The sequence below is a fragment of the Meleagris gallopavo genome, chromosome 3, assembly GCF_905368555.1.
Source record: "Meleagris gallopavo chromosome 3, MGAL_WU_HG_1.1, whole genome shotgun sequence".
NCBI classification, from domain to species: domain Eukaryota; kingdom Metazoa; phylum Chordata; class Aves; order Galliformes; family Phasianidae; genus Meleagris; species Meleagris gallopavo.
Window position 1 is genome coordinate 61,393,539 of NC_139406.1, and position 14,475 is coordinate 61,408,013.

General features: G+C 36.8%; 1 protein-coding gene across 8 annotated transcripts in view; it reads left to right on the forward strand.

Moving 5' to 3' along the window:
• The window catches only part of C3H8orf34 (chromosome 3 C8orf34 homolog), a 284,853-nt gene that overhangs the window by 59,433 nt on the left and 210,945 nt on the right, over positions 1-14,475 (forward strand). For all 8 annotated transcript variants that reach the window (XR_014882562.1, XR_014882563.1, XM_085221230.1 and 5 more), the window contains 2 exons: positions 4,844-5,013; positions 6,971-7,137. Coding sequence is in view for 6 of the 8 variants with exons in the window: in XM_085221230.1 (XP_085077356.1) it covers positions 4,844-5,013; positions 6,971-7,137 (337 nt within the window). In the remaining 2 variants the exon portion in view is untranslated. The remainder of the gene's footprint in view (positions 1-4,843; positions 5,014-6,970; positions 7,138-14,475) is intronic.

Here is a 14,475-nt window from a genome sequence, read left to right on the forward strand (position 1 = left end):
TTACCAAATGCTTTATTGTTTATGATTTAAAATAGGAAATGTTTTCATGTATTGCTAGGTGATACACTAAATACAGTTAAAAGCATGCATTGCCCAATCCTTACTCTAATTTGACAGTATTGCATCAGATTTCACATGTGATGAGGACAGGTGAAGTGAATGCTCTTGGAATAAAAAAAAAAAAATTGAATAATTAAAACATTAAATATTTCAATATTTTAAAATATAAAAATATTTAGAATATTTAAACTCTTAACATGCTTCCTTTGTACAGCCATGTTCAAAGGAAAAGAATATCTGTAGTGTTTGTCTCCATGAGCATAAGTGGACATGAGTATTCTTTCTTGTTTTGTCCTTTAAAGGTTTTTAATGGATTTAAACACTACACTTGTATGAGGAAGATACGCATGGCTAGGAGCGCTGTATGAAGTGTAACAGTGTAAATTCATGTTGTTAAACTCACTTTCCTCTACCACAGGGTGGCTACATGCATACAATGTAGCCAAGTTCATTGAAATTCCCTTCCCAGAAGTCCATGCTGATACTACAGCTTCCTCATCTAGCTTGCAGCAGCACTGAATATTTTTTCAAACCACGGTCAGGTCTGGGTTTTGAAGCAGGTGCATGTGTTAGGTCCCATGCTTCACACTGGAGTCCTTTATAAAAATGACATTACTTAGATGTCACGGGAGGTATAAAATTAAACATCATTATAAATTCTTCTGTATGCTTTTCCTTGCCTTTTTTTTTTCCTGACAGTTGGAAGCAACCATTGGAATTAGTACAGAGACCATAATTCTCCTATTTTCATTTCTCCTGGTAATTTAGCCCAGTTCTCTATCTAAGCTGTGGAAGAGACATAAAATCAGCAACTGATGCTGCAGGTACAGTGTGTAAGGAAAGAAAGTGAGAAGGGATGCCTTGTGACTCACAGATTTTAAGACTAACATGCAGTGTTAATATGATTCAAATTCTTTACTGCTGAACAGAAACTGTGCATGAAAGCATGCATTTTCCAAAGCTCTTCATAAAAGTCAAGAATTTTCTGTAAACATAAAGAAGTTGAGCCAGAATGTTGCCCTTTCTGTGAAATTTATGGAATTTCAGTTTGGTTTTAAAAAAATAAATAAATAAAAGCTAGAGAAAAACATTAGAGTTCACTGTGAGGACATGTCCCTGGAAGGTGAGAGCTGAGATGCACACAGATGTATATGTAGAGCATCCATGGACTAGCCCTACATCTGAAGCTCCCATATGGTAGGTGAAGGCTATAACTGTGGTGCTGCTGAATAAGGGCACTCATGGTGATTCTGTATTCTGTAGAATTTGCAGCCCCTAGAAGATGCTATTTACCTGAAAGCCACAAACTGAACTGTAGTATGTGTTCCATTGTAGTATGTGTACATTGTAAGGTACACTGAGGTAAAACATAGCCAGAATGTTACAGTGCAGAAATGTTTCAAATGGGCTTGTACCCCTTGCAGCAATGTTTCTGAACCAGACCAAGCCCCAAACAGGGACTCACACACTTTTCCTCTTGCCAGTTAGAAAGCAACTGAAATAACATTATAAAGCAATTTAAAAGGGCTTAAGGAAAGGTTTTACTCATCTTTTGGCTTTTGATTCTTTAAACACTTTACAATTGTTTTTCAAGTGTTATTTATTTACTTAATTACTACAAAGACCAAAAATATTTTCTTTTTAAATAGGAGATAAGATTTTCACATAATCCTAGTATTCCATCATGGATTGATGCTTTACTTGAGCTTCATATTGAAGAGCTCTCACAAATTATATGAGGCCTGCTATATAATGGTGATATTTGTCTGGGACTTCAAACAGTTTTGTTCAGTCAGCTTAAATTTTAAGAATGGGAAGTCAGCTATGAGTCAGAGATCCAGAATCAGACAGGAGTAAACATGATTTATTAGATAAATCATACTGGATTTCGACTCTCAAGGTTATTCAAACATTTTTTTCTGTGCTCTGTCTAGGGTGCACTTTCTTCTTACGTGGAATATTACTGCAATGAGTATAGGTTATAATTAATAAAAGAGAGGACATAACTAGGTCATGAAAACAAATTTGTTCTCACCCAAAAGTCTTTGTAACTGTGGAGGTTTCCTCAAAATCTGTTTGGCAATAAAGAATACAGAGTTTTTTAAGCTATGCTTACATAAGTGGATACACAAATGTTGCTGTGCTCCGTGATAGGGGCTACATATTGCAGCCACATCTCAAGTCAATCTGAGGATGAGATTTAGCTGTCCTTTAGCTTTCCTCTTCTTCACCTGGTTTCTACATAAAGGAGGTATGAGTCTGTTAAGTGGGTAGAAGCTGATAGGGGTGATTGGAAGATGATTCTGGACTGCACCATAGAACAATCCTCTAGGTTAATTTATTTAAATATCTACCTGTGCTTCTGTGCACACTGATGTCACTATCAGTCTCTTCATTTATTTATGGAGGACTATAAATTGAAAATCAATTAAGATTCTAAGGTTTATAGTTTAAAATATATATATATGAGAACTTGTCTGAGGACAGAGTACTTCAAGTAAATTTATTAAATCTTTTGAAATAATGTGCCAAATAAATGCCTCAGTGTTCTCAGTAGAGCTGTCTCTGATACTCATTTACTGTTTTCACTGTCACTGCTTATGTAGTTGAAAAAAGGAAAATAAATTAGGTCACTGAAACTGTGGTGCACTAATTAACAAGATTCAAAAATGGAAGCAAGGTAATAAAGTGAGGCAAAGCATGACTATGTAATGTAAATTACGTTTCTGCTAAGCAGAGTATGAAAGTACTACTTTAGTCCCTGAGATGCATATAGAAGAAATCAGCATAACAAGGGCAGACATGGCATTTGTTTTTTACTTATTCATGGACTGGTGTAGTGCAGTGTCTGAAAAAAGCTTCAGTACTGAAAAAAAGACAAATTTTTAAGTGCACTTCCTCTTTCAAGTAGGTAACTGGCAGCTTTTAGCAAGATTGACACTGCTGGTTGTTGCAAGTTTAACTAGCAGCAACAACCCTTTACAGTTCATTATTGGAAATTACACAGGGAGAAGGGGAAGAGAGAAAATGACTAAAGTAACAGAATTTTCAAATGGGGCCCAAATAATTCTTATTTAAATAAACTAATGAGGGCACCTTGTAGTGCGGGCTGTGGAATAATCTTTTTTCCTAGCTTATTGGCTTTATAATGATAAGCCACCTGTGGTAGCTATCACCTGGCAAGTGACAAGAGACTGCATTACAAGACTGCAATAGACAGAAACATAAAACATATTTTTAAGTACATAAAAGAAAATCACCAGTGTTTAGATATTCCAAAACTTTTGCAGTCACGGTGTTTTCCTCAGATTTCTCTCTTCTCTGTTGGCTGCATTTAATTTTCAGTGGCCATACCTTGCAGAAAGTAGACATTGTGTGAAAAGTGAATTTAGTTGTCTGGATGCGTGTATATATAGACTGGAGTGGGATAATGCACTTGTAGGCACACTGGAGAAAACAGAATAACAAGAGTGGATGAATCTAATCCAGGGCCTATTTTGTATTTGGCTCATTCGGATGGAAGCTCTTGAAATTTGTCTGAGCAAAATTACAGCTTCTAGCCAAGGTTTTAGAAATATATTCATACAGGAGCAGCTTACACATAGGTTTTATTTTTTTCTTTGTTTCAGTAGACCTCTAGTTGCTGGACTTTTACCATATCTGTATCAATTAGAATGGGAATTTAAAATTGTTTTCAGGAAGGTAGGAAAATGTGGTTGCTTGGCTAAGTAATCACTGTATAGTAGTTTTTCCAGAAGCTCCTTGTTTATAAATTGTTGTTTTATGGAATGAACATTTGTTCAGACATTGAGATCCAGACGGGTTTGTTTCCCTAAATTTTTCTCTTTTTAAAGGATAGGAATGCAATATCTCTGTTAGTGAGAAAAACTGTATTTGAAATGTCTTTGTTTTCCCACTGAAGCAAAATGAATATTCCTGCTCCATTGTTTCTGTATCTACTTGTATCTCTGCTTTTTTTGTAGTTTCATTGCACTATAGTATATGACCCTTTCTCTACAACCTTCCTCATAACACTGATAAAAGAGACTGCTTTGCAGCAGCTTTTTCCTATAATTTCTAGGTTCATTTTGTTTCCTTAACCTAAATTCCTAATCTAACGATGCAAATCACCACTATTGTGTTGAATATTCTAGTTATTTTGCATCCTTCTTGTAATCCTCTTCAGTTGTCTTCTTCCTGTAAGCTGTTAAAAATATGAGTGCTAGTTTCAGAAATGCATTTTATTAAAATGTTAATACCATTTTTGGAATTGAAGGATACATTATGTAAATCCCAGCAGGGTTATTTTTAAAATGCCAAATGCAGATGTATTTATTAGTCTTGCATTAATTCATAATGCAAATAGGAGAGATGCTATTAATCTACAACAGTCTTTTGGTGGTGGTGATGTTCATTATGCGAGTGACCTCATCTGTTGCTTAGCCTGACACCGAATGGATTCCAAATGTTGCATTTTTATTTAAAAAAATAATTTTTTATGAAAAATGATAAATTCCAGCTTTATACAGTTGATAATGAGAAGCAAGAAGAGATTTGAGACACCAGGGTGGGGAAATCTCTCTTGAAATTTCATTAATGGAAAATGTCTTTTCATTAGTCTGTGATTCTTTCTGGATGCTACTTAGACCTCTGACATTTTAACATGTAGTATAATTTTTCTTTACTTTCTTGAATAATTTTATTGTCTTATTTTCAGATCTACATTTGTAGTTGAGAACTAGTAGTACGGTGCTTTGTTTTTCCTGTTCTTATTTCTCTTTAGGAGACAGCAGGTTTTAATACCCCTCTTCTCAGACCTCGCGTGATTGGAGAATGGATTGGTCGTGAAGAGAATGATGCTGATCCCCTGGCTGCTGAGATGCTGCAGCCACCAATTCCAAGAAGTAAAAATGAGCAGTGGGACAGTGAAGACAGCAGCAGTCCTGGTGGAAGGTAGGATTTTCATTCTGTCTAGAAAACTGATAATTTGTTAAGAAGAGCTTTCTTTGTAATGCCCTGCTTCTGTGGGTGAAACACAGGACTTTTAAATTCCCATACAGTGGTGTAGTATAACACACAATAAATGGTAGACACTGCTATGTGATTAGCTTCCTCTAATGCTTCTGCATATGACTGACTTTACACTCATTAGCAATCCCATGGTTTGATCCTCATACATAAAGCTGTGTGTGTGTGTGTGTGTGTGTGTTAAAAGCTTGTGCACTGCCTCCATTAATCATCTAAATCCCTACTGTGCTCTATCAGCTCTATAACTTTTCGGTTATAATCAGCACAGTGACTGTAGTAGACACCTTCTTATTGCTCTTTTAAGAATGAAGAAACTCTTTGATTACCTTTTGAAAAGATCTAAAGTATGCCTTCACTATTTATATCACGTCCTCTCCACTGAAATTCAATTCCTTGTCACAGGGAAACTAGTGTATCATTTGCTGTACTCTTAGAGGCTATATTTATTAAGTTTCCATTCATGTTGGAAGTGTTTGTTATCTAAGAACACTTCTTACTTCTTCTAATTAGTTTATTGTGGGGGAAGGTGTAAATACTAGTTTCAGAGTGTAAATACTACATTTCCATAGTAGCAGCAGCAGGTAGTAATGATCCCTTAGCCAGACTTTGGACTGGAACCAAAAGAGTACAATACAGTCTCTGTGCTGCAGTTCCTGGAAAAGTAATGGAGTCAGCACCTGACATTACATTCTGATTGTGCGGGCCTGGATCTCTGTGTTTTCTTATTCAGCCGTCCAATAAGGACACTGGATAAAGATTTGTTACATGTTGTAGAGGAACTTAAGGATATTGTATCCCTTCTCTCAATAGGAAGGAGCAGAACTAAGCTGATTTCTAGATGGAAGCAAAGAGATTTAGTTCTGAGCACTTCTCTCTGTTGCTGCTGTAGGGGAATAAGACAAGGTATTAACATGTGATAAAGGACTATATAGAAGTGCTGATGGCGACCCTGCTGATACTGAGCTCCTTTTTCAGAAATTCAGAAACCAAAAGATAGGATTATACTCCATGTCACTGTTAGTAGTTTTTTTACATTAAAAAAAAAAAATATTGTGGATATTCTAAGAAGAATGGCCTTAGGAAACTTCCTTAAGGGATAACATGTCTACGCAATGGAGAATTTGGGTGATTTTTAATACGATGTTCTTGTTTCTCAAAGGCTGTAATAAACTAAAGCTCACAGAGGCTCCATCCATAGCCACATTCTATACTCAAAGCTTGTTCTTCATCTCCAAAGTCCACTCTATCTTATTAGGGTTTATCTTTGCAGGGGAAAAATGAACTACTGATTATACTACATTTCATACTTTTGCAAAAGATCCATCTTCCTGCAACAGGCTATAAAAACAGTCTAAGGTGTTCCCATGTTTTTATCTAAGACTGGAAGGAATCATAAATTGGTAACTACAGCAATTCCTGCCTTAGACCTTCCTGCTAACTTCTCTGCAGTTGCAGGTGTCTTTTATTTAGATTAGGGACACATGAAACCACAAGGAAGATTGTTGTAACTATGTGGTCCTTAATGCTGTATGATTGTTATAACTTCTCAGTATTGTTGTTGTGTGACCAGTGAGTAGTGAGTCTTAAAAATAAGTAATTGATATCTTGTTGTTTTTATGTAACTTGTTTAAACTTTATCAAATGACCATAAAGTCAGTAGGTATTTCCTATCATCATTCAATCAAAACTTCAGATAGGAATTGAAAGCAAAAACTGATTTATAAAATCAAGTGATCAGTGAGTGTTAGCTAGCAGGTTTATGTGTGATCTGATGGTGTTAATCAGACGTAGATGGCATCATGGGCTGCAGTAATTTGAAAAATGTGTGGCATGGTTTGTAGAGAGTGTCAATAAGAGAAAGTTGTGCTTTCCTCCCTCGCAGCTTAAAAATGGAGCCAAAGACTAAAGGACTGAAACAGCAACAGCAGCAACATAAGAAACTGCTGGCTGCCATGCTTTCTCAGGACTCCTTTGATTCTGCTCACAGCACAGCTCCATCTGTAACTGAAGAAGATATTGACAATGAAGATGATGCAATGGAACTTCTGGGTAACCAGAAAAAATATTTTTTTCTCTAAAATCTAATTTTTTTTTCTAAATCTAAATTGATTAAGATAAGAAGTGTAATATTCCATCAAGCATAGATTAGTTTGAGTCTGCTTCCTATTTTTAAAATCTAAGTATCCAGTAGCTGTGCAAAACAGTAATTTTCAGGAGTTGGTGTCATGAGGATCATATGTTTGTGTGAGGAAACTGCTAGCTGCTTCAAAATCCCATGTTTCAGGTGATTTAAGTAATTAATTCAATTTTCTACATGAGCAGTCAACTGGAGTAGATTGTTCTAGATGTGGCACAGTTTCGAGAGTATGCAAAGGTGGTTGTTGGATGTGTCTGGGCAGTGTGTTCCAGTGTTTGACCATGCTGCTGATCAGAGAAAGAAAAAATACTTATTATTTTGTTCAAACAACTGTGAATTAATACAACCATGTTCTGTGTTGTTTTTTCTTTTGTTTGTTGGTTGGTGTTTTTTGTTTTTTGTTTTTTTCAGTAATTTTAAATTTGATGCATGCATTTGTTTACAAGGTAAAAGACATAATAGGCTGGATCTCTTCTGTGTCTTAGGAGGGCAAGTAGTTCCTCTTATAGAAAGCCACACTGTTTGTGGCTGAGGACTTACTATCTCTGCAGAATCAGTTGTTATTCCAAAGTTAATCCATGGATCCCAGTGAACTGTAACTAGCCTGTAGCTGCGTTCTCTTTATTTTCTCCCGTAATTTAGTAATCTTTCCAACTTTGTCAGCATGGGGAAAAAAAAAAAAAAAAGAGTTCTTGTGGTGCTATAAACCACAGGACTTCTCTAAAGTAGAACTAAGTAGAATTCTGTGGCATTTAAAAGGTTCACTAGGAGAAGGTGAATGAGATTATTAGCTTCATGATGTATGACCCACAGAATAGACCCATTTATTAACATATGCAGATATATTGAGGTGAATGGTAGCCAGTGTAAGTTTGCTTCTCCTGTGTGTAGATCTTTCCTGTAGACACTTGAAACCCTATCTATAGCTAGAAAGGCAATATGAACAAAGTTATCCTTTCTCATGTTTTGATATTTACGCAGAATATTATCTATGTTAAAAAAAAAAAAGTTTTTTTGTTTTATTTTGTTTGGGTTTGTTTGTTTATGATAAATGAGGACTTGATTGTAAGAGTCTATCCTGCTATTCTGGTTTTATGCCATGCAAAACCTAGAACATTTTTCTACCATGTGTTTCATTGAAACCGACCAAGTTTACAAAATCAGCTTTGAACTGAAAAGTTGCAAAGAGGACCTTTGGTTTGATTAGAGTGTTAGATAAGCACTTCTGAGATTCTGGAGGAAAATCATGGCATACTCAATAAGTAATTATGGTTACAGTGATTATAATGCAGCCATGATATAGTAGCGAACACTGATAGGATGGTCAATATAAATCTGTTTATTTTGAGAGTCCTGTTTTTCTGAAAGTCTTATTTTAAATTTCATTTCCCATTTGCTGGCAGTTTACATATTATATTTTATATAATTATTAGGTTACACCCTGCAGAACTGCTCAAAACTTGAGATTATAACAAACTGTGCCACAGGAAGGACATTTATTTTCTTTTAAAGGTAAAATAAAGAACTTAAGTTTCTGTCAGCAAACATAGTTATCTTTCATTGCTGTATTTTCCAGATCAGTAACTGCATGATATTGCAATTGAATTTTCTTATGTACTGTATTAATCTATTAACTGCTTTGATGCTTTTTACACATGCAGTCTAGGTACTTTCAAATCCTGGCTTTCTGCCATAAGTAAATTGCAGGGAATTGTTGCATGTAGCTGTATCACTTGTTCCATTTAGTATTTATTATTCATTGCTTATACAGCCTTTTCTTTAAAAAAAATAAAATAAAATACAAAGCCTCATGCTTGTAAGTCTGAATTCTGCGAAAACAAATTTCACTATTGATAACACATGATTTTAACCAGTACTCTACTTACAATACAGGTTTTTGCAGAGCAAGACCTTTGATCTGTATCCAAGATAATCTTTATCAGAATTTGGTTGATCTACTCAGCTATTAAAAGTGTGAAACTGACTTTTGGGATATTTTCTTCTAAAAAAGCTCCTAGCAGTCATATTGGAATTGTCAGTGAAGGTTTAGCTAGAATGGGGTAGAATCTTAGAATCATAAAATCCTTAGAGCTAGAAGGAACCTTTAAAGGTCATGTAGTTCAACTGCTCTGCAATGAGCAGGGACACCACAGCCAGATCAGGTTGCCTAGGGCCTGATCCAGTCTCGCCTCGAAAGTCTCCAGGGACAGGATATCAACCACATCTCTGGGCAGCCTGTTCAGGTGCCTCACCACCCTCACTGTAAAAGACATTTTCTTTATATTCAATCTAAATCTTCCTGCTTTAAGCTTGAAGTCATTTCCACTCATTCTATCACCTCAGACCCTGAAGAGTCTGTCCCCTTCTTTCCTATAGCTCCTTTTTAGATGTTGAAAGGCTGCTATCAGGTCACTTCAGAGCCCTCTCTTCTCCAAGTTGAACAGCCTCAGTGCTCTCAGCTTGTCCTTGAAAGGGAGCTGTTCTATTCATTGGATCATTTTTGCAACCCTTCTCTGGATGTGCTCCAGCAGGTCCATGTCTTCTCCTGTACTGAGGACTCCACATCTGGACACAGTACTTCAGGTGAGGCCTCATCATTGCAGAGTAGGGGGGCAGGATCACATCCCTCGAGCTGCTGATCATGCTGCTTTTGATGCAGCCCAGGATACTGTTGGCTTTTGGGGCTGTGAGGGCATATTGCTGGCTCATGTCCAGCTTCCCATTCACCAGTATACTCAGGTCTTTTTTGGCAGGGCTGCACTCAATCCTTTAATCTCCCAGCTGGCATTGATAATGGGAGTTGCCTTGACCCAGGCTCGTTATCCTACGTTTGGGCTTGTTGAACCTCATGAGGTTCACCTGGGCTCTCATTGCTCAAGCCTGTCTAGATCTCTCTGGCATCCTGTCCCTCTGGTGCATTGACTGCCTCCCACAGCTTAGCGTCATCTGCAAAGTTGCTAGAGGTGCACTCGACTCTGCTGTCAGTGTTGATACTAAAGAGTATCAGTCCCAGCACTGACTTCTAGGGGGTGCCACTCATTACTGATCTCCATCCAAACACTGAGCCATTGACCGCCACTTTCTGGACTTGATCCTGCAGCCAGTTCTTTATCCATCAAACAATCCACCCATTAAATCTGTATCTTTCCAATTTGGAGAGAAGGATGTTGTGGGGTATTGTGTCAAAGGCCATACTGAAGTTGAGATAGATGACATCAGTGGCTCTTCCCTTATCCATTGATACAGTGACACCATCATAAAAAGCCACTAGGTTGGTTTTAAGCAGGATTTTCCCTTGGTGAAGACATGCTGGTTCTACCATATCACCTCTTTATCTTCCATGTGCCTTAGCAAGGCTTCCAGGAGAATATTCTCTGTGATCTTTCCCAGCACAGAAGTGAGACTGACAGGTCAGTGGTTTCCTCTGTAATTGTTATATTCTTCTTAAAAATGGGTGTGATGGCAATAAGTTTACTGGAGACTTTACTTGATTTCCACTTTTCAAATATCATTGAGAGTGTCTTGATGACTAAATCAGCTAATTCCCTCAGGACTCTGGGATGCATCTCATTGCCACCCATAGACTTGTGGACTTTCAGGTTCCTCAGGCGCTCATGAACCTGATCTTCTCCTACGGTGGTAGGGATGTTGATTCTTTGATCCCCACCTACCAAACCAAACATTTGAGGGCTGCATGGTGAGCAGTTTTCAGAGAAGACAGAAGCGAAAAAAGTTGATAAGTACCTCAACTTTCTCCTTGTCTGTTGTTAGCAGCTTGCCTGTGTCACTCAGGGGGGGAGGGTACACCCTCTTGGACTTATCTTTTCTGATTGAGGTACCTGTAGAAGCCTTTCTTGTTCTTTTTGACATCCCTTGCCAAGTTCAATTTAAGCTGGGTCTTGGCTTTCCTGACCCTATCCCTACACAGCCTAGCAGCTTCCTTATAGCTTCCTCTTTGCATGTCTTAGCCCTCTGGAACATGAGCTCCACCATTGCATGGTCACTATGACCCACTAAGTCTCCAATCCTCATGTCATCAATCAGTTAATTTGCATTGGTAAGCAACAGGTCCATTATTGCATCCCCCCCGTTGAGGCCTTCTATTACTTGTTTCAGGAGCATTCCAACAGAAGAATCAGATAAACTATTACACTTCTAAGAGGAGGGGTACATTTCAGAGAAGATATATTTGCAAAGATGAAAAAGAATATTATGGGGCTACACTCTTATTTCAGTTTATGTGTAATGTAGGACACACTGGAGGGCTGCTAACATTGGTGATTTTGTAAGTTTAGTTCAGTTATGCATGTGGCTGAAATGCATTACAAGCAGATAGCCTCATAGTGGAAAGTAACTTCATGACTGAACTGAAGCTGTAAAATCATGTGTATTTGTAAGCATAGGTAATGCAAATTAAAGGTAATGCAAAATAAGGTAATGCAATTAAGATTTGTAACTGAAAATACTCCAAACTCATTTTGTAGATACATGTTCATGCCAAGTGTAGTGTTTTTTGTAATCTAATAGGGACTTGAAGTAGTTCCTTGTGGAAGTCTGCAAAAATCCTTTTGGAATTCCCTGTCTTTTTGGCATAGGCTTTCTTTTACATTTAGCTCAAGTCCACTGAGAATTCATGTTATTCTCTCAGTATCTCAATGGTGTCCATTGCAGCAGATTGAAAACTGTGTTTTCCCAGCAATTACTGGGAATATCGATTTCAAAGTCACCAAACCGTGACTTTTGGTTTAAAAAAACAAATCAGCTGTTTGTCTTAGTGTAAGAATAACTTTGTTTAAACATTTTGGCACACAGCATCATAAGTAATAGTAAAAATACAAGTGTGTTTTTTTGTTGTTGTTGTTATCTTTCTTCAGCATATTTGGACTCAAATACAAATTCTTCAACTTCTAAAAAGTTAGGAGGATTAAAAAGAAAATATTCCTTCTTTTACACAACATGGATATTTAATTATAATGCTCATTTACATTTCTTCTTCTTGTTTGATCCTTACATATACTCACAAAGTTAAAAGTGTTAAGATATGCTATGCACAGTAGCTAACTATGAACCACCACTTGAAAGATAAGAATACCCGGGAGGCTCTCACATGTATGACTGAAGTAAAAGGTAGTGATAATTGATGTTAATTTCTTGCAAGTTCATTTAAGCACGTTCTATTCTGTATTCTATATTACTATTATATGTTATTCCATATTATAAAAAGATTCCATGACTTCAATGCAAATAATCATGTATGAGCTAAATTTAAGGGTTCGTAGAATGAGGGCTTGTAAAAACTTCTGTTTTTGTCTTAGTTGGTTTCGCAGTAATGATTTTTTGCTCAATGTGCAATTCTTAAGTGAAAATTCATTCTTTCACATTGTTTACCTCTTATTCATTATATATAATTCTTTTTAATGAGTAACAAACCAGAAACTTTAAAGATAAAAATGCTATTAATATATATATTTTTAAATTATTGCTTTGGGAGGTAACTGATATGTTTTTTGCTTTGAAAACTGTTCTAATCTTTACCAGTTCTTTTATTTCATCTTTTTTTTTCTCCTCAAAAGCTTCCATTCAAGTATGTAATCATTGTAACAACCCTGAAAGTGTGGTAGGTAATATATTTACATTTTATAGGAGGAGAAGGCATTCCAGTGCCTGACCACCTCTGAGAGAAAAAGTTCTTCCTTATGTCTAACCTAAATCTCCTCTGGTACAACTTGTGACTGTTTCCTTGGGTCCTGTTTGTTGCCTGGGAGAAGAGGCCAAACCCCTCCTCATCACAACTTCCCTTCAGGAAGCTGTAGAGAGCAATAAGGTCTGCCCTGAGCCTCCTCTTCTCCAGACTAAACAATCCCAGCTTCCTCAGCCGCTCCTCATAAGACTTGTGCTCCAGAAAAGTTGAAAAGAAAGTGAATAATGTCAGTGCAATTTATCTCTCATTCTCATCACTGAATGTCAAATCTTTACAATTCTGTGCAACAATGAGCATTCTTATTCTCAGATTTAAAAAAAATATATATAAATACATGCATGGTGCAGTCTGGCATTGTTATTCTCTTAAAAGAAATGTGAAGTGGTTCATCTTTTATTATGTTTTCCAAAGTCAAGTGAAAAATGTTTCTATGCGTGGCTTAAGTAGCCTGCATTGCCCCTACCCTCCTAGTGACATTTCTGAAAAAGGTTACTGTGTAAATAAGTAAATATTTAAATTCAGATTTTTTTTAACTGCTGTAGACCTATACTTCTGATGTTTTACAGAGTAGTAGTCACATGATTAATTAATCACATTTTATGAAGCTATTTTTATGAAGCTTTCTGTTTCCTTCAAATTTCAATAGTTGAAAGTATAGATATTCTCTATATCTAAAAGAGAAAGGAAATAGGCACTCTGTTGTTGTTTTTTTTCCCTTTGCATTACCTCTCGCAGCATGGGAAGCTTTTGCATACTTCTGTACTTCTTGATGTCTATGATAAGGATATTGTGAATTAAGTCTCAGCACTTTATTTTTGTGAAGTATAATTGACTTCCTATATTTGACACTCAGTGGCAACAGATGTACTTTTTCTTTAGAGTCTGATATGGAAAATAGGATTTTTCATCCCCATTTGAGTAAAATTATTTCTAGGAAAAACACTAATGACTGCAATTTACTCTTTCCATAATTTCGAAAAGTTCTGATCTTCAGTCTTCAATTTATCTTCAATCCTCTTTCTCTATAGTAAGCAATTTCTGATAATCCTAATTACCAGGTACTTTGGAACTACAGAAAAAATTAGGAATTTGGATAGACTACTAACAAACGAAGGCAGAAGTTCTGCTTTTTTGCACCAGAGAAAAGCTTTATCCCTTTTGCTAGACTGAGGTCAGACTCAGACCAGAAGCTGTGAACCACACAAGCCCCTTGCTTGCTCATACTGCAGCAGGATATATGGAGCAAATTGGAGGCAAGAAAACTAGGTTGATAAAAAGATAAATAATAAAGGAAAGGAAGAAAATGAAGGAAAGAGGAAGAAGAAAGAAAAACAAAGAAAAAACCCCAAACTACACCAAGTGATGCAAAGACAATTGCTTGCCATCTCCCACAGGCAGACCCATAGTCCACTCCCAGCATCTTGCCTACCTCCAGCCTCAATTGCTGGGTGAAGTGAGGAAGGAGGTAGGGGTTGTGGCACAGATGGAGAAACAGAAAAAAGCCTTGGTGCTGTGCAAGCACTGTTGAGCAGTAGCTTAAAGTTTGTGT